General features: G+C 39.8%; 1 protein-coding gene across 9 annotated transcripts in view; it reads left to right on the top strand.

Annotated features, from left to right (window-relative positions):
* The window catches only part of carmil3 (capping protein regulator and myosin 1 linker 3), a 104,908-nt gene that overhangs the window by 25,003 nt on the left and 52,985 nt on the right, over positions 1-26,920 (top strand). For all 9 annotated transcript variants that reach the window (XM_012923043.3, XM_012923046.3, XM_012923044.3 and 6 more), the window contains exons 8-13: positions 53-126; positions 10,741-10,816; positions 14,112-14,200; positions 18,615-18,709; positions 23,620-23,706; positions 26,028-26,137. In XM_012923043.3, coding sequence (XP_012778497.1) covers positions 53-126; positions 10,741-10,816; positions 14,112-14,200; positions 18,615-18,709; positions 23,620-23,706; positions 26,028-26,137 — 531 coding nt within the window. The remainder of the gene's footprint in view (positions 1-52; positions 127-10,740; positions 10,817-14,111; positions 14,201-18,614; positions 18,710-23,619; positions 23,707-26,027; positions 26,138-26,920) is intronic.

Here is a 26,920-nt window from a genome sequence, read left to right on the forward strand (position 1 = left end):
TATCTCAAACTCTGTCTGTTATTGTTTGTTTCCCTCCTCCTCTCTGTTCCAGGATGTTGACACAATCTATCACTCTCAGGACAACAGGGAGTTCAACTTACTGGATTTCAGCCACCTCGACAGCAGGTGAGGTAGTTTACTGACATTGTGGCCATGCCTAGTCTTAGTACAGTGTGGGAGCTCGCACTGATTTGAACAGCTCAATTAACTAACAAAGTTAGTTGCAGAGAGCAAATGGACACATTAACACAAACTCATTGTATTTGATATTCATTAGTTCTGCTGGAGTTAGTCTTTGGCAGATGTATGTAACCCACAGACATCAGCCAGGCGTTTGGCACGCTCACTCGTGCTGCTTTGCCAGAATCGGTCTGCAGCCACCTTTCTTTTCCTACTGATTTAGTGGGTTTTTTCTTCCTTTCCAGTCTGATATGGAATACCCGTCAAGCTACATTTCTGCACAAGTCAAGGCCGTTCCACTGAACGGCTCAGTATAGGTGTAGTTCTACATCAAGTTTTGCGTATGAGTGTGCAAAATCATTTCATTTGAAAAGATTCTCACAGGGATCACTTAGTTCCCAGATGGTTCCCACATACATGTACTTCACGTGATCAAATTAGAGGCAAGTACAGAGAAACTTTTGCCAGTTCAACAGAGGAAGGCTTTCTAGGGTGAAAGTCAGCAAAATCAGTTTTCAAGTGAAGGGCAGCAGATTTTGAGCTATTTATGGCCTGCAATTTTACCCGCTAGCCATCCAATTCACAGGTCTACGGAAACCACATTGCTTTATGGGCACGGATCTTTTGAAATGAAATAAGATATAGACCTTTTTTTTCCTGCTCTCTTTTCTCTTCACCTAATCAGAGTTGAAGTGGGAGGTTTTACAGAATTATCCATTTGCTCCTGCTGGAGTTCAGGGTTACAGTTCTCTAATTGGTCTCTGGATGACAGCTTACAAAATCATCTCCTCGTGTAGAGAATGAAAAGTTTGCATCAGCTCAACCAAATTCTTCCCTGCTCTCGAGGCCCAGTTTGACCTTTTCATTCTGTCAACATAGAGAAGAGGGAAAAAAGAAGACATTATTACCAACATGCGTGAACTGATTTATGGCTCTGAACTGTAGAAGATAAGAAAACTGCATAAATTGATTATGGGTCCAGAATTACCATCTCACTGGGTTTAGGTGTGTTGTAAACAAATGTAATAAAGCGGTCGACGGGGAATTGAAAGTCAAAACTCAGCACTTAAAACTAATGGTGATTTTATATCCCAGTGCTCTGGAGTAAAGACCAAAAACAATAAAAACACATCTGTGTTCTTGGGCTTTATGAGTGCCTTGTAGTTTTGGAAGAGGTCTGCATTTTATTTTGCATCACGGTGGACTGTTTTTTTTTTTTCTTCTTCTTCTTTTCCTGTGTGTCTCTTCAGCTGTCACTGTTCATCTTTCCTTACACGAGAGCGGCTATTTGTCTAACAAGACCCTCTGTGGTTAAAATTTTGAGTGCACTACTCTTCTGTTGACTCTCTGGCTCCCTTTCCCTCCTGTGCTTCTGTTGGGTTTTGTTAGAAGTTTGCTAAGATCTTAGATGATGTGGAATGAAACACCTTCAGAGGCAGAATCCACAACTTTAAGATGCCATGTGTGCTCTCCTCTACTTCCCTGCTGGTACCTTTTTTTTGTCTGTGTGTGCGTCTACTTTTTCAGACGTATAGTGTCGGAGCGCAGAACTTGCCGAACTGATACGATCATAAAAGGATTTGACAGCTGACATGCAAAAGCAGAATTCAGACGAGCTTATTTTTGTTTCAAGATTCATTTATTTATTTGTTTTGTCCTTAAAAAGCCCAGAAGTGTATGTATGGTTTCTACTTTCTTGTGTAGCAACAGCACTTCTGACTTAGAAAACATATTCACATTTAAAAACGTAGATCTCATCATAGGAGTGAAACCTTGCTATGGTGGTAAATCAAAAATCCATTCATAGAAACATGATTGCAGCAGAGGCTCATGAATATATTAATGTCTTTCGCATTGAGAGCCCAAATCGCTGCCTTTCTGTTGTTTTTGTTGTTGTTTGTTTGTTTGTTTTTTTGTACAATTTCTTCATATTCATTGTGATAAAGTGGGAGCTGCCTGCCCGTACTGTTTTTCAAGATCTTCCTTCAGCATATTGTTCCCATGAGCCCAGCCCGTATCAAATCACGGCTGATAAAGGAAGCGAAGAATATCACAAAAAAAATAAATAAATAAATGCAGGAAATAATCAAGAAAGTCTGTAAAATGGCCACACAAACGATGTAAGAATGGGTTGTTCCGTGATCATGTGCCAGAGGCTATTTGTGGTGCATTACTCTTTCCCTCCTTTCCTTGTCCTTTCACATTTCTATTCCCTCCATCTCCCCCGATTGATCTCATCTACCGTTACCGCGAGCGACAGGGCGATGCTTTTTCTGCTGACTGCTGTCTGTCCAAACACAGACTGTGCTCACTCGTGTTGACTGAAAACGGACACCTTTTTTCAGGGCCCGTCTCGTCCTCGTCATCTTTGCTTCCTGTATTGGCTCCCCATTCGTTCTCCTCGGCTGAGTCGCTGTCACTCTGGGTTCTGTGTGTCTACTGCAAAGTCACAAATAGGTGGGGTGTGTGTGAATTTGGGTAGAGATTCTGTGGTTTCATACAGTTGCTTGTTTGGCGAATGAGAGAGACAGAGAGAGAAAAAACTGTTACGCCTTGCTGACTCAAGAACATGTAGAGGCACCTCTTGGATTGACAGTCCACCCTCTGCGTGCATACACACATGCTAATAAGCGCTTGTCTATGTAGAGTGTCCAGCTGCTTTCCAACTTTCTGACTGGTTTAATTTTTCCTGTTACTAAAGTTGGACTCCATAACAAGCCGGGCCATCTGCCCCACCTGTCACTATTACTGGATCTGAGTTGTGTTTAGAACGGAGTTAAACTGTAACTTTGATTCATTGCAATGCAGCACTTTCATATGCTTTGAATGGAGCTTTCTTCCTGCTGGAGCGGGTGATAGGATTTGCTTTATTTTTGCAGCACTTAGAAGACTTTGAATTTTATTATGGTTCAAATAGTTACTGTCAAGATGTCAGTCAAGATGATGCTAACGCTATCAGACTGTTAGCCTAGATTAACCACTTAGACTCTGTTGAAAGGTTACTTAGCACCTGTAATGCTGATAAATGACCTTATAGAGTATTTTCATTAATATATTGTTTGGCAAGTAGTGGAGAGTCTAAGGAATTTTGATCGTCAGTTTGATGCCCAGCCAAGATTTGGTTATTTTAAAAATCCACATTCAAATAATAGATTTTCATAATTATTTATGTTCTGTTAGCTGCTTGGTTGTTGTGTTTATGGTTTCCCAAACATGTATGTTGCCAACAAGGAAGATGCGGAGTGCCCTCTGATGGGCAAACTATGCGACATCAACTTCAATAAAATGGTTGAAGGGCATTTCTTGTATCTATTGTTTACATTACTTTTGAAATTTTCATGTATTTGACGTTGAAAATGCTTATACTGATAGATCGGTAAATTACCACCAATGTACGATAAATCTGATCGGTCGATCAAGAGTTTTCAATCTTGGTACTTTATTAGTCTTCCTTCATGATAGTGATCAAAGGAGCTTGGAAAGAAAAGCGTCTGGACTTCTTTAAGTTGCTTGAAGACGTTTCACCTCTCATCCGAGAAGCTTCTTCAGTTCTAAGGTCAAATGGTGGAGAGTCCCAGATATAAACCTAGTGGGAGTAACCCCCCACAGAGGGACAAAAGGACCCCCTGATGATCCTCTAATCGCCTGAGCCAAGGTGGGAAACTGGGCGTGGGTCCCAATCAGCCAGAGTTTCAGGTGTGTTCATTGTGAAACCTGGCCCCACCTTATCATGCGAATTCCTGAGGTCAGATGGCCCAGGATGTGAGTGGGCGTTAAGGCGTCTGGGAAGGGATCTCAAAACTGGATTATAGATGGCAGAGAGTTGGTGTCGTAAACCCCCGCCTCTGTTCAAAGATGGCCGCTCACAGTGGACATAGATGGCTTCTTTCACTCCTCTTTCAAACCATCTGTCCTCTCTGTCCAAAATGTGAACATTGGCATCCTCGAAAGAGTGTCCTTTATCCTTAAGATGCAGATGGACTGCTGAGTCTTGTCCTGTGGAGGTGGCTCTTCTATGTTGTGCCATGCGCTTGTGAAGTGGCTGTTTGGTCTCTCCAATGTAGAGGTCTGAGCATTCCTCGCTGCACTGTACAGCATACACCACATTGTTAAGTTTGTGTTTTGGCGTTTTGTCTTTCGGGTGAACCAGTTTCTGTCTGAGCGTGTTGCTGGGTCTGAAATGTCATGCTTGGAGAAAACTCTCCTGAGTTTCTCTGATACACCGGCTACATAGGGGATGACAATGTTGTTGCGTCTGTCCTTCTTATCCTCCCTCGCTGGTGTCTGGTCTTCTTTTCTGTGCCTCTTTGCTGACTTTAAGAACGCCCATTTAGGATAGCCGCACGTTTTGAGTGCTTCCTTTACATGTGTGTGTTCCTTCTTTTTTCCTTCAGGCTTAGAGGGAACATGTTCTGCCCGGTGGTGTAGGGTCCTAATTACTCCAAGTTTGTGTTCCAAAGGGTGATGGGAGTCAAAGAGGAGGTACTGGTCCGTGTGTGTGGGCTTCCGGTAAACTTCGATGTTGAGTTTGCCGTTCTCTTCAATGTGCACGGCGCAGTCCAGGAAAGGCAAACAGTTGTCCTTTGTGTCTTCCCTGGTGAACTTGATGTTTTTATCCACAGCGTTAATGTGCGCAGTGAAGGATTCCACTTCTTGTGTCTTGATTTTGACCCAGGTGTCGTCCACATATCTGTACCAGTGGCTGGGTACTCTTCCTTTGAAAGAGCCAAGAGCCTTCCTTTCCACTTCCTCCATGTAAAGGTTGGCTACAATAGGTGACACGGGGGAGCCCATGGCACAGCCATGTTTTTGTCTGTAAAAGCCTTCGTTGTACTTGAAATATGTAGTGGTGAGGCAGAGGTCTAACAGTGTGCAGATCTGATCGGGTGTGAAGTTGGTCCTGTCCTCCAAGCTGTCTTCTTGCAAGAAAACAATTAAGCATACAGTACTTTGCAAAAGTCTTAAGCTATCCTCTTTTTCTTTATATTTTGCTAAGAATGGGAAATAGTGCAGGAGTTTATTGAAACCTGAACGGCATGAACTCTCTTAGGTAGCTTTCATGTAATTAGTAAGGAGTCTTCAGGAATAGTTCTCCGGGCTTCTTTGGAGGTTGTTTGCCTTTGTTTCTGTTCTCTGTCAAGATGCTTCACTGCTTCAGTAATGTTGAGATTTGGGCTCTGGAGAGACCAATGATAAATGAAGCTGTTGCAGTCAGATTCATTGGTCAGTGTTAAGCAGCTTAACAAACAAAAAATAGTCTTCTGAAAATGGTCAGATTCAAGTGTCAGGTATAAGTGAAAATCTTACGTCTTAAGACAAACTTTTAATTAAACCAGGAAAACTATTTCTTAAGACCAATTTCATGAAATTTCACAAAAAACAAAACAAAACAGGAAATGAGGGGTGATCATGTTTAGAATGATTTACCCAATGCAGACTCAAGGCACATAATTAAAGAACAGAAAACAAACATTTATTAAGGCCAGGCAGACAGTTCAAAGGCAGGTGAAAACCATAAATCCAAACTGGAGATCCATGAGGGAAAACAGAGGTGTGTAAACAGTAAGATGCAACAAAGCCCTTAGGGTAGACAAAGGCTATAAATACACTCTACATAACTAGGGTAATGGGAAACACTGGGGTACACAGCTGGAACTAATCGGGGAAAACAAGACAAGGGAAGCAAAACTAAATACAGCACACATGAAACAAGACACTATCAAAATAAAACAGGAAGTAACTGAAAATAGGAACATTAACACAGTGAAGGAGACGTAAGAAGACCCGGAGAGTATGGGGGAGGCAGGATAAACTGAAGGAAGAAATGCAATATTAACAAACTATAACCCTGAACAGAAACTAGACAGCAAAACTAATAGCACTCTGTGGCTATAAATAATACATTTATAGTTTAAATAATAAATAATGATACATAATAATATAGTGTAAATAACAAACCCCAACCAGCAAAAGGAATAACACAAAATCTCTGAATAATACATGAAAAGTAAACCAAGAACCAAGATAAAACGAACAACCAACAGAACTAGAAAGTGCAAAATTAAAAAACACTGGCTCTAAAACCCAGGACCATGACACAGCCTGACATGTCTTAAGAAAAATAAGGGCAATTTTCAACTGTGTCTAATTTTTTTCCACTTTCTGCCAATCTATTTTCATTATAAAGAAATGTGACTGTTGTAAATCAAGGAAATGTGCATACACAGCTTCTTAGCTTAATTACCTACTTTGTGTGGTATGCAGGTTGCGGGTACAAAAGAAGGCTGTAAAACTGACAAAAAATCAGACCTCTGCCTAGATAAAATTAATAGTTTTGGACAAGCAATTCTATGACATGATCCGTTCTTAACAGCCTGCAACACAATGCTTAATGGTCCAGAAATTATGGCTTCCTCCTCTGCAACCCACTGAGTCAAATTGGACCCTTTGGCCTGCTAGTTCTGGCCCACAGTCTGTATGTTTGACATCTATGTGCTCCAATTATATTCTCTAAAGTACACCCAGTAACAAGAACCTAATATTTTCCAACTATGCTTGTGGAAGAACTGTATACAGTTAATTCCACACATTTCTGGGCACTTTGTTTTTTGTAGTTATTTTAGCCATTTACCAGAACATGAAGCTATAGTTATGAGTTATTGAATATGAATATTTGCTTAAAGTGCACATGTTCTCTGTCTTTTAACAGAAATACTGCATGCAGCATTGAAGAGTTATAGACATTTTTCATTTCAGGCACTTAAATGTAATTGGACAAATTACCATAATCATAAATTAAACTGTTATTTTAATGCTTTATTGACAATTCCTTGCAGGTAATAGCTGCTTAAAGTCTGGGACCCGTTGACATCACCAAACTATGGATTTGCGATGCTTGATCAGGCCTTTACTTAAGCTGTCTTCAGTTGTTGTTTGTCCTTGCTTCCTTGTGTTTTTGTTTTTCCTTCATTGTAATCGATGCTTGATTGGGTTAAGATGAGTTGATTGACTGCCCTTTGCATAATTGCCCATCATGACCTTTAAAAACCCTTCTGGGTAGTTCTTGCAGTGTTTGTCTGTCTATACCGTGAATCGCTGTCCAGATAACTTTGCTGCACTTGGCTGAATCCAAGCAGAAGTTTTAACTCTCCTCCTCACAGTTTACTCATCTGTTAACATCATCAGTTAACACTAGTGACCCAGAGCCATGATAGACCACACGTGCCCACGTATCACACTTTCTTCATTGTGTTTTCTAGGGGTTGTACTATGCCTCCGTTCATGAGCTTTTCCAAGCCCTCTCCATGCTTTTCTCTTTCCTTCAGTCATTTTGCCACAGGCAATCTTTTCATCTGTGCAAAGGAGCCAGTTTCAGAGCTGGTCTGGCTTTTTTAGATGTTTTTTGTCAAACTCTTATCTGGCCTTTCTGTTCCGAAGGTTATTATATTCTGAATGGATTTTTCTTTGCTATGGAAAGGATCCTCCTGTCAAGCACCACTATTATCTTCAGTGGAGTTCAGCCTTTCCTGTGGACAAATACATGTTTATCAGTGAGTGTGTGTATATATGTAAACCTAATTATTATATATTATCCAGTCCTTAAAATCCTCTCTTGCCTTTAGCCAAAACTGATTTCGCAGATAGAAGTGTGCAGTCGATAGGGCAGGACTATCTGTAAAAACAATCATCTGATCGAACTTGAACACTCTTTAATTTTGTTTTAATGTATCGAATTTGGCAACAGGACAATAAAAAACAACAACAAAAGTGACAGTAATTGTGATCAAAGCTAAGCAGTGGGAAGAGCAGGCATATTCCTTTAAAGAGACCAGCTCAGCCTTATTGATATTGTACAAGTTGCATAAAACAAATTTCAAGTTGCTGTATTTTCCAATTTACATATCCATATCAAAAATGATAAATAAATAAATAACATAAATAAATAAATCGTGAACAACAATAACTCTTAACCTGCGATGCCTTAAAAAAGCTTCATATAGAATCTGATATTTGAAAAGTCCAACTGTTTAACGTATTTGTGAAAAAGGTCCCACATCATGTTAAATTTCTGTCTGAAGGCCCTTAGCTGTTTCAAAGTAGAGCAGCAACACATACTAACAGCTTCTCTTATCCATTGAATATGTAGGGGAGCTATGGGAGATTTTCGCTTAAGTCGTGTTTTACATTTAGGCAGTAAAGTAGCAAAGGCAGTATAAAAAACACAATCCATCAGAGCATTAGGTTCCACTGGTTTTCCAGTGATATTTGATCAGGATCCAAAATTTCTTCACAGAAGTGCTGCAAAACCGTGCAAGATCAAAACATGAACGTGATTTTCCTGGGACTTGACAACACCTGTCACAAGTTAGGTTTGTCTTTATAAAATTGAGAAATGTTAAACTTCGTAATAAATGTAAGCGGTGCATGCTTTTAAATGGAGTTAATCCAAAAAGATGATTTATGTGCATTATGAAGGGCATGTTTTGAAAGATTTCAGGGAAACCAGATGAAAGGAGGGATTCTGAGAATAAATACAGTATATGAAATCATTCCTTTCTAGTTCAAGTATCGAAAACCTGGACACTAAGGGAATGTTTTGCTCATAAATCTACAGATTTGTAAATATCTAAAGAAATTATGTTTAGGTTATCCAACTTTATCAGACAACTGATAGAAAGGGGCAAACGTTTTATTAATATAGAGATATTTACATGAGGTTGGGCCAAGTTTGAAATGATTCATCTGTTAAATATGGACGAAAGACATGATTTACAGTTACAGGAGCAGATATTGAATATGTTTGGCTATGAAAATTGTGCTTGGATTGCCTCCAGATTCCCAGCCTTATTATACTAAAGACAATAATGTCTTTATTATACTCAGAAGAGGAACTTTTCATGGAGTGAGCTGAGGCTGACAGAGATACCAACTCACGAGAAGCAGCTTCCATTGTAAGCCAAACTGATGACAGCCAAAATGAGTCAGATTGCAATCAGAATTGAGTTATTCTTAAATTATTAGTCCAATAATAAAATTTAATATTTGGTAAACCCATAATTTTTGGTAATCCCAATTTTTTAAAACTGTTTGTAAAAATTGCTGTCTAACCTGTGGTGTGTTTTTATTTCAAATGGAGTCCTTGATAACAGATCACGAAATGCTCAAAATACAGTATTTATGTGCATTTATACTTTATTTTCCTTTTTGGTTAGTGAGGAAGAATAGTCCTGGCAGGCGTAAGACAGCTAAAGTAGAGGGGTTCCTTTGACACCTTTCTCTGTGATTGCTCCAACTGTATCTTGGTAATCCTGTTTTTCACACTTTATTTCCTCTTCACTGGTTAGAAAAGTAGTCTCTGAAATGTTATTGTTAAAGGAAAAAGCTTCGGGGGGTGTCTATTCCTGACCCGTATGCAGGAAAATCGGTCAAGTATCCATGTTGATATCGATGTGCATTTTCCCCAGAGCACTGTAAGAAATGACTGTTGACTGGCCACTCTGCTCTCTTGCCTCTAATTCCTTCTTGCTGCAGATGACTGAAGTTTGAAAGGGATAAAGTTTCATATCCCTGTCCTAAACCTAAAACGATCCAATTAAGGACATAAACTGCAGCAGATTGACCCACTGTGCCACCGCGTCCGCACGTACCAGTACAAATTGACACATAAACACCAACACGCTGCACGACTGAGCTGGATCATAGAGGTCAATTACATGTCCTGCTGTCAAAACATGAATCAGACAGTGCTGATGAATCTTGACGTGTGCATCATCTGCTCGCTTGCACAGACTTGGCCGTGTTTGTCAGAATGGACTGGCCTGACGGCTGTCATGCTAATGAAAAAAGAACACAGCCTGTAGCCATTTTATTCCTCTGAGATAAACTGTAATGTCCTGGTTACTGCAACAGAAACATCCTTGGTCCGATTACACTCTTTCCTCCTCCTTTCCCCCCTTTCACTCTGTGTTTTCCTCCGTATCATCCTTTCTTCGTCTTTCCCTGTGTGTATTCGCTTTCTCTGTGCATCCCTTCTCTCTGTGTTGCTGCTTGTTTGTCAGATGATGTATAGCAGGTGTAGCAGCAGTACGGCCATAGTTGGACCTTGGAGGATTCTAAATAACACCCTCTCTCGCTCTCTCTGTTCTCTCACTTTCTCCCTCCCAAACGCATACACAGGATCATCTGTGGGCTCTATGTCTGGGTGTACAGTAGTGGATGTAGCAGTGTTTGAGGTCTGTAGTTGGGATCAGAGTGTGGCTTTATTGAATAATCCACTGACCCGGCCATCGATCTTTACATCTCTCTCTCCTTTCCTTTTTTTCCATTTCACTCTGCTTCTTCTCCTCAGCAGGACTCCAGTATCAGTCATCTTTTAGAAAGCAGCCCTGCCCGTGCTGTTCTCCCTGTCACAATGATAAACTGCTTTTTACTAAATGCAGAGCATAGAATAAGTTTGGCCTGAGATAATGCAAATTTATAGATCAATGGGATCAAATGGTTTTGAGCAGATGGAGTTTGCTAATTTAAAGTTTTGAATTTTATCTGTCATCTTCTTTCCAGGGACTTGGCAGTGATTGTGGCATCCATTGCCTACAACACCTGGTTCACCAAGCTGTACTGCAAAGACATGCGCATAGTAAATATCTTTTTTTTTAAATCTCCCTCACTTAAGAATTGTCTCTCCAGATGTAGACAAACAATGTTTGTAAATGTAAACGTTTGCTCTCTTGTGTTGTCTATTGATTTATTATTTTATTAAATCAGCTTGTCTCTTTGGCGTTTTTAGAAAATTATCATTTCTTTGTGTTTCTCAAAACACTTAATAGTTACCATGCTAACACTAAATTGTCGGAGCATTACGGCTACCTTAGTCAGGAGCTTCCTGGAGTGATCTAAGTCCTAAACTCCATCTGCTTCAGGTCCCAAAGTCAAACGAACACTGTGGCGTCACTGAGAGTTAAAAACTGTCTTTCATCTTTAATAAAATGATCAGCGTTGCTGCTTTACCAGGTGTAACAATTAAGTTTAACATCCTGGCATCATGAAAACAGAATCTATTAAATTTAACAGAGTTAGAAGTTAGCAGGAAGTTAGCTCGCTAGTTTGCACCTAAACATGATATACCATGTTCTGACTGAGAGATTTCTGAAAAGATTAAAACGTACAGCTCTGCTATCACTTCCAACATAAATGAAGACAGGAAACTAAACAGTAGTGACATTTGTAGGGTTACTGAAGTTGGACTAGCTGGTATATAACATTGTGCTACGTGATCGCTAGCGACACAGCTATGTTAGCATAACATAAACACAGTGATGCTGGAGGATGAATGCTAATTTTTTCCACTCGATAAAAGTTAACGTGAAGGTTCCCGATGGTTAGGGACAAATACAATCGCATGGCAGGATGCTGTAAACTATGGGGCGCCGTTTGTAAAGTTAAACATGCTGAAATTAACGGCAACATTTTTCCACATTTAGCTCAAAACCTTACAAAAACATGTTTTTTCGAGTAATTTTTTATAACATTTAGTAAAATATTTGTAACTTTTCATCAAATGTTAAATATTAAATCTAAATGTTAAATCTAAATGTTAAATGTTAAATCTAAATGTTAAATGTTAAATCTAAATGTTAAATGTTAAATCTAAATATTATATTTAAATCTAAATGTTAAATGTTAAATCTAAATGTTAAAAGTTAAATCTAAATGTTAAATGTTAAATCTAAATGTTAAATGTTAAATCTAAATGTTAAATGTTAAATCTAAATGCTAAATGTTAAACCTAAATGTTTAGGCTAATATGCAAATGTATTGTACGGATCAACGGAAATACCAAAATAAAAGCTTCTCGAAAACCTCCGGTGCAAAATCGTGTCTGTTCTCTTCCTCGCTTCTCCCCGCCATGTGCTGCTTCACTTCTTGCCTACGAGCATGTCCAGCGATTTTGCTGGACATGTGCTGCAGCGATTGTGAAGTGGAGACTGCAGCTGCTAAGAGTGCACTACTGCTAAACCTTTGGATGGCCGACAAAATGGATCTTCCGATGTTTTCAGCTAAATCGCCGGACGTGCTTTCTCATGGTCGGGTTATGGCTGAATTCCAGTGGAATGACGGTCCCGCCATAATAGACGTTCCAGCCATGTGTTCCAGCCCTAAACCTAACCTTATCTAACTATAACCTTATTCCTAACCTTTACTAGCAGTTAAATGACGTAAAATAGTGTTTTCCAAAGCGATTTTTAGAAAATGAACGAACGTGTAGATTGAGTCCAAACGGTTCTCATGTGCTCTCCTTTTTCTGTTGCCGTAATTTAGGAACGTGTTGGGTAACCGAAAGCATAAAATGTTGACAATTTGTCACCTAGCGAAAATTATTATGCTTTGGGAGTGAGAACGTGTCTGACCACTACCGGCACACTTTTGCACCGAAGGTTTTCGGAAAGCTTTTATTTTGGTATTTCCGCTGATCCGTGCAATAAATTTGCATGTTAGCCTAAACATTTAGATTTAACATTTAACATTTAGCATTTAGATTTAACATTTAGATTTAGATTTAAATATAATATTTAGATTTAACATTTAACATTTAGATTTAAATATAATATTTAGATTTAACATTTAGATTTAACATTTAAGGGTGATCGTGGCTCAAGAGTTGGGAGTTCGCCTTGTAATCGGAAGGTTGCCGGTTCGAGCCCCGGCTTGGACAGTCTCGGTCGTTGTGTCCTTGGGCAAGACACTTCACCCGTTGCCTACTGGTGGTGGTCAGAGGGCCCGGTGGCGCCAGTGTCCGGCAGCCTCGCCTCTGTCAGTGCGCCCCAGGGTGGCTGTGGCTACAATGTAGCTTGCCATCACCAGTGTGTGAATGTGTGTGTGAATGGGTGGATGACTGGATATGTAAAGCGCTTTGGGGTCCTTAGGGACTAGTAAAGCGCTATATAAATACAGGCCATTTAACCTTTAGATTGAATATTTAACATTTAGATTTAACATTCAAAATTCTGTTTTAAATATGAAAAGTTACAAATATTTTACTAAATGTTGTAAAAAATGACTTGTTTTGAGCTAAATGTGGAAAAATGTTGCCGTTAATTTCAGCATGTTTCACTTTACAAACGGCGCCCCATAGTAAACCGACCAAACGTCAGTTAGGAGAACAACTGAGATAATCCATCCACAATACGAGGTTAGTCATTAATATACTGCAACAACATGGGAATAGAGTGGCTGTGAGAGAATTAAACATTAATGAATCAATGGTAGGGAAGTGGAGGAAGTAAGAAGAATGAGCTGAGTAAAGTTTGACTTATCTGACTGTTTTGTTTCGCTTAATGCGCCTTATAATGCGATGTGTCTTATGGTCCAAAGAATATGGTAATTTATTGAAACTTTATCATAGAGTTAACTCTTATTTTTAGTCTCAACAAAAATGAAATGGTAATTATACTCATTATAATTAAGACACTGATTGATTTTGTGCCTATTTGAAGGCATTGTGTGTAAAACCAAAGATAAGATATGATTTGAAGTTCATTTAAAGATTTTTTTCTAACATCAGTCTATAGGCTTCCTCTTTAAAAGCAGATACAGGGCAGATACAGCACCTTATTTCCATTGTGCACTGGGTGGATTTACAGCTTGTTTTTTTTGTTTTTTTGAAAAAATAAATGAGTAGATCCTGGTTTTGGATCATTAGACAAAAAGTAATTTGTAGAATAGAGCATCAAGGGTTTTAGGAAACTATCATGGGCTTTTTTTTCTATTTATGTACTTAATCTTTTATAGGCACAACAATAAAATAGATGCAAAAAATAAATAAATAAGTTGTAGATTATTTTGTTACAGCCCTGCTTGTAGTTCACTTTTTCTGGCCTCCACTGCGGCTCGACACCACCACGTTCCACATGTGCTGTGTGTTTTTTCTGCAGGGGTCAGAGGTGGTGGACCAGGTTCTACACACAATCAGCAAGTCCAACAGTCTGGAGGAGCTCACTCTGGAGAATGCGGGACTCAAATCGTAGGTTTCCTATTTCCTGACATCATCATCAGCCCTACCCTCGCCTCTCTTAATCTAATTTCCTCTCCTTTTCTTCTCCTTGCCCCTTCACCTCTTCTCTTTTATCCTTTTGCACTCTCCAATCTTTTCTCACTCTTTCTCCTCCTTTGTCTCCTCTCTTTTCACTTACACAAGTCTTGTCTCACCTCTCCACCTAAGCTCACCTCACCTCTCCACTTCTCCTCCCCTCCCCTGCTGTCTCTCGCCTCTCTTAACCTCCACTCTTTCATCCAATAAAGCTCAAATAAAGCCTCCCCACCTATCTGCTTGTAGCAGGTGTATTGTTTCTCCATTGAAATAGATGTGAAATTTTGGGCTTCATCTGGCAAGACATTCCACCTTCTATGTATGGCTTGTATCATTTAGCAGAGCAGTTTTCTTATTTAGTATTAATTGAGATGAATTGGCTGCCCGAGGGCACGATGATTTACTGCAGCATATTGATGGAGTTTTTATACTTCCCCTGTGTTAAATCACTTCCAATAGAAAGGGTCATTTTTGTTGGAGGTGCTCTACAAGCACTATGCCAAAAGCTCTTACCTTCAACAAGAGAATAATAGACTTCAATATAATACAATATGTTAAGATACTCAAATAGTATATGATTTAAGGCGCCTATACTGACAAATATAGTTTCTGATGTGGAATTTCAACACAGATTTCCGGCACAAATATAAAATGTCACTTTTCACTTGATTGTTTACTTCAAACATTAAAGGAGATCGAGTAATCCTGACTACATGAATGCTTGGAGATTTGCCTTGAAATAAATAGCAATTCTGCCCAAATAAAACTTTGGGAACAACATTGAATGTAAATGTTTTTTGTCTATTTTACCTTTTAGATCTTTGGGAACTCTACCTGTGAGATATATGTTTTGGTAACTGGTAAATCTTCTGGTGAAATTGTTGTGTCTACAATCAGAAATTAAGAGATGTACCTGCGAGCGGGATTTATAACAATACAGCTAATTTGGGACCCAGTCAAACTCCAGAAGTCAAACTAACTTGGAAACTTGCCTTGCTTTCAGGGCTGTAGGAGACATCTTGTTCCAAGTGGTTAAACTTCCACTAATGAATATGTGTATATATATATATATTAGGATGTTCCTGTGGGGTTTATAAATCTGCTACTGTATAATTAATTTGTTCTGCCATTGTGTACATATTGTTCTGTGGATGAGCAATATGTGCAGAAGTGTTGGGAAGCAGTGGACATTGATAAACATTAGCTTTCATTCTGAGTGGTGTTTGTAGCCGACAGACAAAAGTAAGTCAATTATTTACAGTCCTTGTTTCTCTCCAGAGGGAAATGTTTGACTCTTTACAAGTTAGATGGAGCAAGTTTACTAGCTAACTTTGCTTGGCTGTAATCTGTTCATCAGAGTTTTGTTCAAACTAGCCTTGGTCAGCTGAGAATAAGCTACCAATTGGCTAAAAGACAGAATAAGTTGTACTAGTGCATCTCAAAAATAGAAAGTCTTGAAATTTTCTTGAAATTTTCTGTTTTTTTAAAAGATCAACTTATATAAATTCCATAATCTTTAGATGTAAACTGACTATTACACTGAACAAAAATATAAACGCAACACTTTTGTTTTTGCTCCCATTCCCCATGGGATGGACGTAGAGACCTAAAATTCATTCCAGATACACAATATAACCATCCCTCCCAAACAGTGGTCACAAATCAGTCCAAATGTGTGGTAGTGGGCACATCTGCTATATTGAGATAATCCATCCCACCTCACAGGTGTGCCACATCAGGATGCTGATCTGACATCATGAGTAGTGCACAGGTGTACCTCAGACTGCCCACAACAAAAGGCCACCCTGGAATGTGCAGTTTTTTGCGCTATTGGGGGTCTGGGGACCCAGAACCGGTCAGTATCTGGTGTGACCACCATTTGCCTCATGCAGTGCAACACATCGTCGCATGGAGTCTATCAGATTGTCAATTGTGGCCTGTGGAATGTTGGTCCACTCCACTTCAATGGCTGTGCGAGGTTGTTGGATATTCGTGGGAACTGGTACACGCTGTCGTATACGCCGGTCAAGCACATCCCGAACATGCTCAATGGGTGACATGTCCGGTGAGTATGCTGGCCATGCAAGAACTGGGACATTCTCAGCTGCCATCTGCCCTGAACAATGTGAACCATGATTCATCCGTGAAGCGCACACCTCTCCAACGTGCCAGACGCCATCGAATGTGAGCATTTGCCCACACAAGTCTGTTACGGCGACGAGCTGGAGTCAGGTCAAGACCCCGATGAGGACGACGGGCATGCAGTTGAGCGTCCCTGAGACGGTTTCTGACAGTTTGTGCAGAAATTGTTTGGTTGTGCAAACCAATTGTTCCAGCAGCTGTCTGGGTGGCTGGTCTCAGACGATCTTGGAGGTGAACCTGCTGGATGTGGAGGTCCTGGGCTGGTGTGGTTACACGAGGTCTGCGGTTGTGAGGCCGGTTGGATGTGCTGCCATATTCTCTGAAACGCCTGTGGAGACGGCTTATGGTTGAGAAATGAACATTCAATGCACGGGCGACAGATCTGGTTGACATTCCTGCTGTCAGCATGCCAATTGCACGCTCCCTCATTGCTTGTGGCATCTGTGGCATTTTGCTGTGAGACAAAACTGCACATTCCAGGGTGGCCTTTTGTTGTGGGCAGTCTGAGGTACACCTGTGCACTACTCATGATGTCAGATCAGCATCCTGATGTGGCACACCTGTGAGGTGGGATGGATTATCTCAATATAGCAGATGTGCCCACTACCACACATTTGGACTGATTTGTGATCACTGTTTGGGAGGGATGGTTATATTGTGTATCTGGAATGAATTTTAGGTCTCTACGTCCATCCCATGGGGAATGGGAGCAAAAACAAAAGTGTTGCGTTTATATTTTTGTTCAGTGTACAAGCATTTTTGTTTTAATTTTGAGCTCAATATTTATGAAAATCAGAAATCCAGTATCACATATTATAACAATATTTGTTATAAAAGATGATTTAAATATAGAAATGTCCAGCTTGATGTGTGATTGGGGCTCTTTTACCAGCAATTACTGTATCAGTTCTGTGCGACATGGAGGCCATCAGCTTGTGCCACTGCTGAGGCGTTATTGAAGACCAGCTTGCTTTGATAGCCGGTGCTTCTCATCTTCTTCTTAATAATACCCCAATAGATTCCCTGTGGGATTTAGGTCAGGAGGGTTGTCTGGCCAATCGAGCACAGCAGTATCACAGTCAGCAAATCATTTGGTAGTAGTTATGGCACTGTGGTCAGGCAGGTACTGTCCAGTCCTGCTGGAAAAGGAAATCAGCATCTCCATAAAGCTGATGGAGATGCTGGATGGAAGCATAAAGTGTCCTGAAGGCTTTTGGTAGACCAGTGAACCAATCTTCAGCAACTCCAGCAGATGACGTGGCACTCCATATTGTCAGACTTTACAAACTTGTGGCTCTCCACTCTTCCTCTTTCTCAAAACTCTAGAAAATTAATTTTCAATAGAAATGAAACCTTTTTTTCATCTGAAGAGAAGACTTTGGACCACTGAGCACGAGCCGAGTTTTTCTCCTTATCCCAGGTAAGATGCTTCTGACATTGCCTCTGGTTCAGGAGTGAAACGATATGAGGACTACGACAGATTTGTAGCTCCTTTCTTAAAGACGTCTGTGGGCGGTGACTTTTGATGCTCTGACAGCAGCCGCAGTTCACTTGCAGCACGGCTCTCCTGTGTTCTCGCCTTTTCTTGACAGTTCTCTCAAGACTGTTTGTGCACTTTTTCCTGCCACACTTTTCCCTCCCAGTCAACTTTCCATGCATACTGTTCGACACAGACCTCTGCACACAGACAGCCTTTTCAGCATTGAGCTTTCATGGCCTACTCTCCTGAAGGATGTTGATGATCTGGAAAACTATCAAGTCAGCAGTCTTCCCCATGATTGCAGCTAAGTGTGCTGAGCTAAACCAAAAGATGCATGTTTATATGTTTTGAACCATTTTTTATTTAAGCTTGAAATGACATATTCTAATAATTTGAGATGCTGGACTTCTGAATTTGATTAACTATGAGACCCAATTGTCAAAATGAAAACAAAAATGGCCTGAAATGCGATGAATTTGAAATATTAGAAAGTTTACCTGATTTAATTACATTACATTTTTTGAAGCATGTGCAAAAGCAATGCTAGCTTAATTTAAAAAAATCTAAAGTACCTTTATCAATTAATTGGTATGTTTAAGCAAAACACTGGAATTATTGTAAAGTGCTTTGAGGTAAGACAGGAGATTTGTTTCGTCAGTATCTGAGATCGGTATTGAATTTTCAATTTTGCAGAAATAAAACTTTTCTTTTTAATGTTGTCCACAGGGATTTTCCACAGAAGATGGCATCTGCGTTATCAGAGAACCCAGCCTCTGTGATTCACTCTCTCAACCTGGCTCATAACACACTAGACAACCAAGGTACCAACCTGGACTCTTATGAACTCTTCTTCCCTCCTCCCGCTGTCTCTCTCAGGGCAACTTTGATTGTTTTTTGGGGGGTGGGGGGGGGGGGGTTTCTGCCCCATGTTATTACTTCACAGCTTTTGTTTGCTTTCAAAGAATTCAGAATCAATCCCTGTCCTCACAGAACCTTTTATTTTCTTTTATGTCTGTTTTTTCTCATTTTTTTTCTTTCATATATTTCAAGCTGTAGGTTTTGATTGGTCTTTCACTGTGGAGAAATCCTTTATTTTTCTGGTCTCACCGCTCACCACACAATCCGAACCTCTTAGACCTTTCTGCACACACACACACACACACACACAGACACACACACTTTGCCACTTTGTGATCTGTCTCTGCAAGTGAAAAATAAACACGCACAATTCTATGGTGTTATTTTGGTGCCACTATTCTGAGCGCACATAAAAAAATTGCAGGTGCAAGTGTTGCATTTTGAGGAGAAATTTATTTTGAGCAAAAAAAAGCCAAATTTGAGTGAACAAAATTTATTGCTGCGTGCAAAAAATGTATTTCAGTGTTTGCTATTATCCACACACACACACACACAATAGCAGCCCCTCTCGCTCAGTTTTTGCACTTGCGCTCGCTCGCATTGTGTTGCTCGCGCTCTCAACATTTCTGCCCGTGCGCGCTCAACTCTTTCTGTACACCGTTATATTTGTGCCACAAAACCATCCAATCACAGACTTGGATGCAAAAAAAATCTGATTGGCTGTTTTGGTCTCCAAGTAATATTGAATAAATTCTAACAACAGCTTATCAAGCTTGAACGTGCTGCTGTTGTTTAGCGCGACACCTGCTGATTTCCTCTTTCTGGCGCAAAGTGGGCGATAAACAAACAAGAGAGACGATCAGCTGATCATTGATCAGTTTCATGATTGAAGTAGCAACAGGAGAGGGAGGGGAGAGGTTGAGAGAAGAAGGGGCAGCTTGTGTCTTTTTCATTGTACCTGAAGTCCGGGATTCCTTTTCCCCTCAATACGGATGTATTGTAATTGGTCCAGCCCAGAGTTGATCATGACCAACTGGCTAATCCACCACCTTTCATTGTTTATACTGTTACAAAGACAAACAAAGACAAACAAACAAACATAAAAAGGAAAAATCACCATCGGCCCACCGGGCAAATGCGGTCAGCTGGTGGGTAACAGGCATCTCCGAAAACGTTAGAACACTTATGCAAATATGTGATGTCTTGATGAATCAAGCAGATATTTGAAGGTTACACAGCACCATTTTCACATGAAAATATCTTAAAAGTTTATCTTGTGACCCAGAAAGAGTAATATTTTAAACTCCGCCACTCTGTGTTCCTCCGCCACTGCCTCGTTTGAGTTTTGGACGAAATGGATTCTGGGATATTGCATTTCGTCATTTCGAGCTGATTGGAGACCAAAACAGCCAATCAGATTTTTTTGCATCCAAGTCTGTGATTGGCTGGTTTTGTGGCACAAATATAACGGTGTACAGAAAGAGTTGAGCGCGCACGGGCAGAAATGTTGAAAGCGCAAGCAACACATTGCGAGCGAGTGCAAGTGCAAAAACTGAGCGAGAGGGGCTGCTATTGTGTGTGTGTGTGTGTGTGTGTGTGGATAATAGCAAACACTGAAATACATTTTTTTTGAACGCAAAATTCATTTGCACGCAGCAATGAATTTTGTTCATTTGAGCAAAGAAATTTGGCTTTTCTTTGCTCAAAATAAATTTCTCCTCAAAATGCAACACTTGCACCTGCAATTTTTTTTTATGTGCGCACAGAATAGTGGCACAAAAATAACGCCATACAATTCAGGCAGCCTGAAGTGTGTGTGCAGAGTCAGACCTTATATGCATGCAAACGCCACTTATTAGCTCATTTCTGTCCTCACGTCTGACACTTGTCACTTCTACTCACCTCACAAGTGACAAGTGTCGGGGGGGCGGGCCACATACTTACTTTATTGTGATTGGAGCTGTAAAATGACTGCAACCTTATCACAATAATGCACATCTTTACAGCAAAGGATGACCTTCAGTCTGTGTGTGCGGTTGCCTAAAGTAAAACTACTCTAAATACAAATAAACCAAAAAAAAAAAGGATGCGAGGGAGACACGAACTAGGAGACAACTTTTGGCATTTCAATGAATTCCATTTTTAATAAAAGCAAAGCCTTTCATATTATCTCCATGGCTACAGTATATTTAATGAAACTGCTGAGCTGAAACTCTTTTGTACAAGGTGCTCATGTGGATTAGTCACTGCAATATGTTTAAAAATTAAGGCTGTAAATTATGTCAGTTGGGTTTTTATTTATTATTTATTTTTAGAATTACAAGGACATGGTTTGGAGAGTACATACATAAGGGAGTCTAATGTTACATGGCCAAACTATATATAAGCTCTGTGAGGGCATATAGATGCAGGGATGTACTGTAAGCAAGCCTTTTAAGATTTATGCCCCTACTGAAAAAATGATTCAAAGAAAGCATGAAATACCAACACTGAGATTGAAACTGTGGAGAGGAATGTGAAGAATGTGCTCCTTTTGAAATCGATGCCAGCGACAGTGAAATCTTTACCAATGTGATGTACTTTTTGTAAAATAGGACTGTGTGAGCATTATTGAAAGTCTGACCTGAGCAGAATGCAGTGGTGCTGAAATGAGTAAGAATGTTCCCGGTCCACATGACCATCTTGATGTGTCACTTTCTCTGGGTTCAAACATTGTTGGAAACATTTGCGATTTGCAGTAGAAGCAGGAGTTTTGCAGACATGCGACTGATATTTTATTTACATCTTCTCATGCAAATGGAAAATATGATGATGAATGGTTTAGCCGATTTTGAAGCTTAAATATGCAAAAAAAAAAAAAACCTCAACTTTAGTGTTAATCTCCAGGTACGTACCTTTCTTTCTCTCATTTTAAGAGCAATTTCCTGTTAATATACCCAAAATTTGTGATGGTGTTCTCTCATTTTCCCAATATGAATATTTGAAATACTAATATTCATCTAAAGCAGCCAGCATTGTTAATAACTTGTAATATTTCTCAATTTTGCTGGTTTTAAGTTAAAGGGTCTAAATTAAATAATGCATATTTTGCAAATTGTAGATTTAGGCCTGCAAATCTGCTGTCAGAGACTGGACATTCAGATATTTGAGTGACTTCAAGGATTCATTCTTCTCAGAGTCCATAATTACAGAGTCATAGTACCAGATATTTACCATAACAATAACCCATCTCAAGTAGTTTTCTATGTAATTTCCTTCTAACACGGCCTCTAAACAAGTTATACTAAAAGATATGTGAAAACACCCCTACCTTCATTCATTGAAATATTTTTTTCCAGGTGGTCAGTGTGCAGGTGATCACATGCCACATGGCCAGTGTGCAGCAGCCCAGTTTGAATCCCACTTGCAGCCCTTCACTGCTCCACTATCATATCCAATCTAAACCGGTCACATGTGAGACATTTGGTGAACTGACATGGAATGACCAAAATGTTATTTAATATAGGCTAACATTTCAGATCAATTGCTTTGTATTTTCTCATTTAACCTGCAAAAAATATGTATCAGTTCTCCATCACCATTTTCCAGAGCCCAACATAGTATCTACAAGTTGCTTAACCATTTCATAATTCACTGTTAATGAGCAAGTCTGTTGGCATTTTTGTGATTTGTCACTGAACTGCTCATTTAATGTCTTTGGTGTAAGGCAAGGCAAGGCAAGGCAAGTTTATTTGTATAGCACAATTCAACAACAAGGTGATTCAAAGTGCTTTACAGAGACATTAGAAACAAGAACAAATAAAAAGCATGATTTAAAATTGATTAAAACAAGCAAATAACCTAACTAACTAATTAACAAACAAACAAACAAACAAACAAACAAAACAGTATATAAAATCAAAACAGATAAAATCAGAACAGTAGATAAAATCAGTAGTTAAATGTAAGTTTTGAAATTTAAGCTTAAAGTGTGGATTTGGTGCTTTATTCAAATGCAGCTGAGAACAGGTGAGTCTTCAACCTGGATTTAAATAAACTGAGTGTTTCAGCTGATCTGAGGCTTTCTGGGAGTTTGTTCCAGATATAAGGAGCATAAAAGCTGAATGCAGCTTCTCCGTGTCTGGTTCTGACTCTGGGAACTGATAAAAGACCGGATCCAGATGACCTGAGGGATCTGGATGGTTCATACTGGGTCAGGAGGTCATTGATGTATTTTGGTCCTAAACCATTCAGAGCTTTATAGGCCAGCATCAGAACTTTAAAGTCTATCCTCTGACGGACAGGCAGCCAGTGTAAGAACCTCAGAGCTGGACTGATGTGGTCCACTTTTTTGGTCTTAGTGAGGACTCGAGCAGCAGAGTTCTGAATGAGCTGTAGTTGTCTGACTGATTTTTTTAGGTAGACCTGTAAAGATGCTGTTACAGTAATCAAGCCTACTAAAGATGAATGCATGGACTAGTTTTTCCAGGTCCTGTTGAGACATCAGATCTTTTATCCTTGATATATTCTTGAGGTGATAGTAAGCTGACTTTGTTATTGTCTTAATGTGTTTTTCTAAGTTTAGGTCTGCATCCATCACTACACCCAAATTTCTCGCCTGGTTTGTGGTTTTTAGATGTATAGATTGAAGTTCTCTGGTGACCTGTAATCGTTTTTCTTTGGCGCCAAAGACTATTACCTCAGTTTTGTTTTTGTTTAGCTGGAGAAAATTGTGGCACAACCAGTCATTGATTTCCTCAATGCATTTACCAAGAGCCTGTACAGGGCCTCGGTCTCCTGGTGACATTGTGTAGATAGATCAATATATGTTCTCTTATGTTTAAGTGATGACTTGACTTTCCTCTCTGTCTTCCCCCACCCCTCCTCCTACCAGGAGTTTCCAACCTTATTCAACAGGTGTGTCGCCTTAACAAGGGCCTGCGTCTCCTCAACCTCTCCAAGACTTCACTTTCCTCAAAGGGTAAGTGTGCAGCGATTAGACACAGCAGCCCCTAGTGGCTGACTGTGTGACAAACACAGATTTTTATCATTGTGAGTTCATATTACATTACACAAAGCAGTACAAAACACTGTGTCTTGCTCAAAGACAGCTTGGAAATTGTCTGTAAAAGCTAGCTGTAAGCCAGGTTCACAATGGTGGCCTGCTGCTCTAAATGCAGTTGCATTTGAACGGACAATTGCTCAAACAGAAATGCAGACCAGTAAATGTCCCACGTGAATCAATCCAACAAATAATAATCAGGTCAAAACTGAAAGTGGTCGATTATTTATATAAAAAAAGTATTCTCCATGAAATCCTGTGTATTAGCAGAGTGTCCCAGTTTTAATGCTTTTATCCCAAACAATATATTAAACAGTATTAAAGCAGATTCAAAAGGATAATGTTAATACAGATGTAATTCCATATGCTTTTAGCTTATTCTTTGATGATTATTGCAAATTACAAGTAATTCCTGATCTTAAATGGCATTATGGGTAATGATTATCTGATTTAGCTGATATAATGGGCGTTTCTGTCATTACAGAGAGCAGTATTATTATACTACTTGAAAAACACACAATGTTGTAACAACAATAAAATTTTAAAAAATGAATTAAATTAATAAAAACCAAAAGTACTACAAAAAAAGCTAATGGCCAAACAGGCTAATCTTTACAAGCTAATGTGACGTCAGGGTTAAAGCTAGCTGGTGAGATACAGCTACAGCTTTCCTGAGGGATTAAACTAACCCGACCCATTTCAATGAAAAAGATCTATCTTGTTGATCCAAGATTCAATTTGTTATCAAGTAGTGAAATGCCAGGAAAGCAAGGAAATCAAACTCTGGCTAAAGCTAACTAGCTAACTAGCATAGTTGGGATGTAACAGTCATTTGAGATCGATTAATGAGACTTGTTATCTTGGTTTTGCCTGTAAGTCTTATTTTTAAATGTGCTAAATGATTAATATGTTTATTGTAGTCACTGTACTTGCTTGACAATACATGTATACTCATATAAATATATTTTCTGTTCTTTAGCTTGCAAGTTCTCCCCCCTCTCAAATCTTCTGCTTGTGCATTTACTGCTCTGCTCATTTTCAATGCAGAATAGGCAAGGAGATCCCTAATTTAACGGTATAGCTAAATGCAAACTTCATGCTACAGACAGTGACCTTGACTGCTTTTGTATGTTATGAATGGGAAGACCACACTAGGTGCCGTTTTAAAAGCCACTGGGTTGAAACAGTGATTTGGGAGAATGAAACGATCATGCTGACCTTGAATGTTGGGTGTTGGTAGGTGGGTTTGACTTTGCAGGGGCTGAGCACTTTTTGTTGAATATTTATAGATCTCTCTCGCTCCCCCTCCTTCCTTCTGTCTCTAAAACACCTATGCCAAGCAAAGCCCGTATGCACACTTATGCTATAAACACATGCTTACGTCACCTCTCAGATGTTAATCAGACATGCAAATAAGCTGATGCATCCCAGGAACTCTCACACCATTACTTCTATAGACACTTGACAATGTCACACAGACTAGTTGGCCTCTAAAAGTCTGTGCTTGCAGCAGAATCAAGCAGCTGATAGATGGATTGAGGCAGAGTGTGGGGTGGATTAGACACTCTGCCCCCTCTTCCCCTCATTTCCCTCCTAATCGCTACAAATTAGGGATGAACAGCTTACTGCCTTGCCAGCTTCAGATAGGCACATGCAATGGCTGTCTTGTTCCACCCTCCTCTCTAGTGCTAAAAACACTTCCTGTTGGTTGTTATCAGTGATATATTTTAGATTCAATACAGCACAGAGAAATGGTAGTTGTAGGCTTTGCATTTGTTTGGCTCTCATAGATGTTTCACCAGTGCTGTTGCTGTGTCTGTATTTAAGCTGTAACCTGACATGGGGTGCTGTGTGCTGCAGAATGAGGATTTTAATGAGGGCTTCCATCAGGCCTGTGGCTGTAATTGTGTAGTGATCTGATTTATACATACTTTTGTTTGGCTTTCAGGGCGCACTTGGAAACTGGGATAGTGGGTAAAAGGTGGCTGGCTTCCTCTGAAAGCTCTTTTCGTACAAGCCTGCCATGCACTGACAAGTCTCTGCTCAATTAGTTTTTATTTTTTTGCCACAGATTGTTTTGTTTTTCTTCACCTCTTCAGCTTTTTTATTCCTCAGTTGATGATATGTCATGTCCAGAGCATTAAATTGGCCCCCTGAAAAAAAAAGATTATAAGTGACTAAATTAAACTACTGTATCCCTTCTCTTTTAATCCTTTATCAACACCCCCCCCCCCCCCCAGGTGTGGTTTCATTGTCCCAGGCACTGTGCTCAGCTGACGACTATTCCAATTCTCTGCTGCATCTGGACCTTAGCAAGAACCCTGGGGTCTTATCTGGAGAGGACGCTACAGTAAGGCACAAAAATTGTTGCATTGTGTGTTCCCATTCAAGTATATTAATGCACGCTTACTGTAATAAATCTTGAGTGGAGGAGGGGGGGGGAGGAATCTTGTAATATTATAATAAAGATTTTTTACACTTGCCCATCAGGAAAGAGTCAATGTATCATTGCATGGAAAATTCTCAGGCCTCTGTTACTTACACTGTTTACAATATCTTAATTCTGATAAACTGGAAAATCATCATTTTTTTAGTGCTGCTGTTATGCCACCTTAGGATGGAAATGTAAAAAAAAAAAACATGTGTACATAAATATTGATTCTGACTTTCTTTGACGGAGTTGACCAGGTTCAGTCAGTTTGCGCAGTGAAAAAACATTTTTCAGCCCAGCTGCAGATTCTGAAGGCCTTATGGTCTCTTATCAGACCACAGGGGCTTCTTCCAGCCTACTTCAGAGTCTCCCATGTGCCTCCTGGCAAACTGTAGCTGAGATGCCTGCGCTTTTTAAAGAATGATCATTTTCTTTTCCACTTCCCCATAAAACTGTGGAAGATGAAGCGCCTAGCAAGTTGCTACTGCCTCCACAATCTCTTCAGGCTTTCAGGCTGAGCCTCTGAAGCTCAGCACTCCTTCGTTGTTGCCTTAGCTGCTTAGTCAGTCTTTTCTTTTTTTAAATCCATACCCTGACTTGTGTGTTTAGGTCACAGTTTAGCTGAGTTGCTTAGAGGGTTTTTCCAGGTATTGCAGATGCAAATCTCAGATTTTACAAATATTAATAGTAGTATTTATACTA

Source organism: Maylandia zebra, linkage group LG18 (genome assembly GCF_041146795.1).
Source record: "Maylandia zebra isolate NMK-2024a linkage group LG18, Mzebra_GT3a, whole genome shotgun sequence".
Classification (NCBI taxonomy): domain Eukaryota; kingdom Metazoa; phylum Chordata; class Actinopteri; order Cichliformes; family Cichlidae; genus Maylandia; species Maylandia zebra.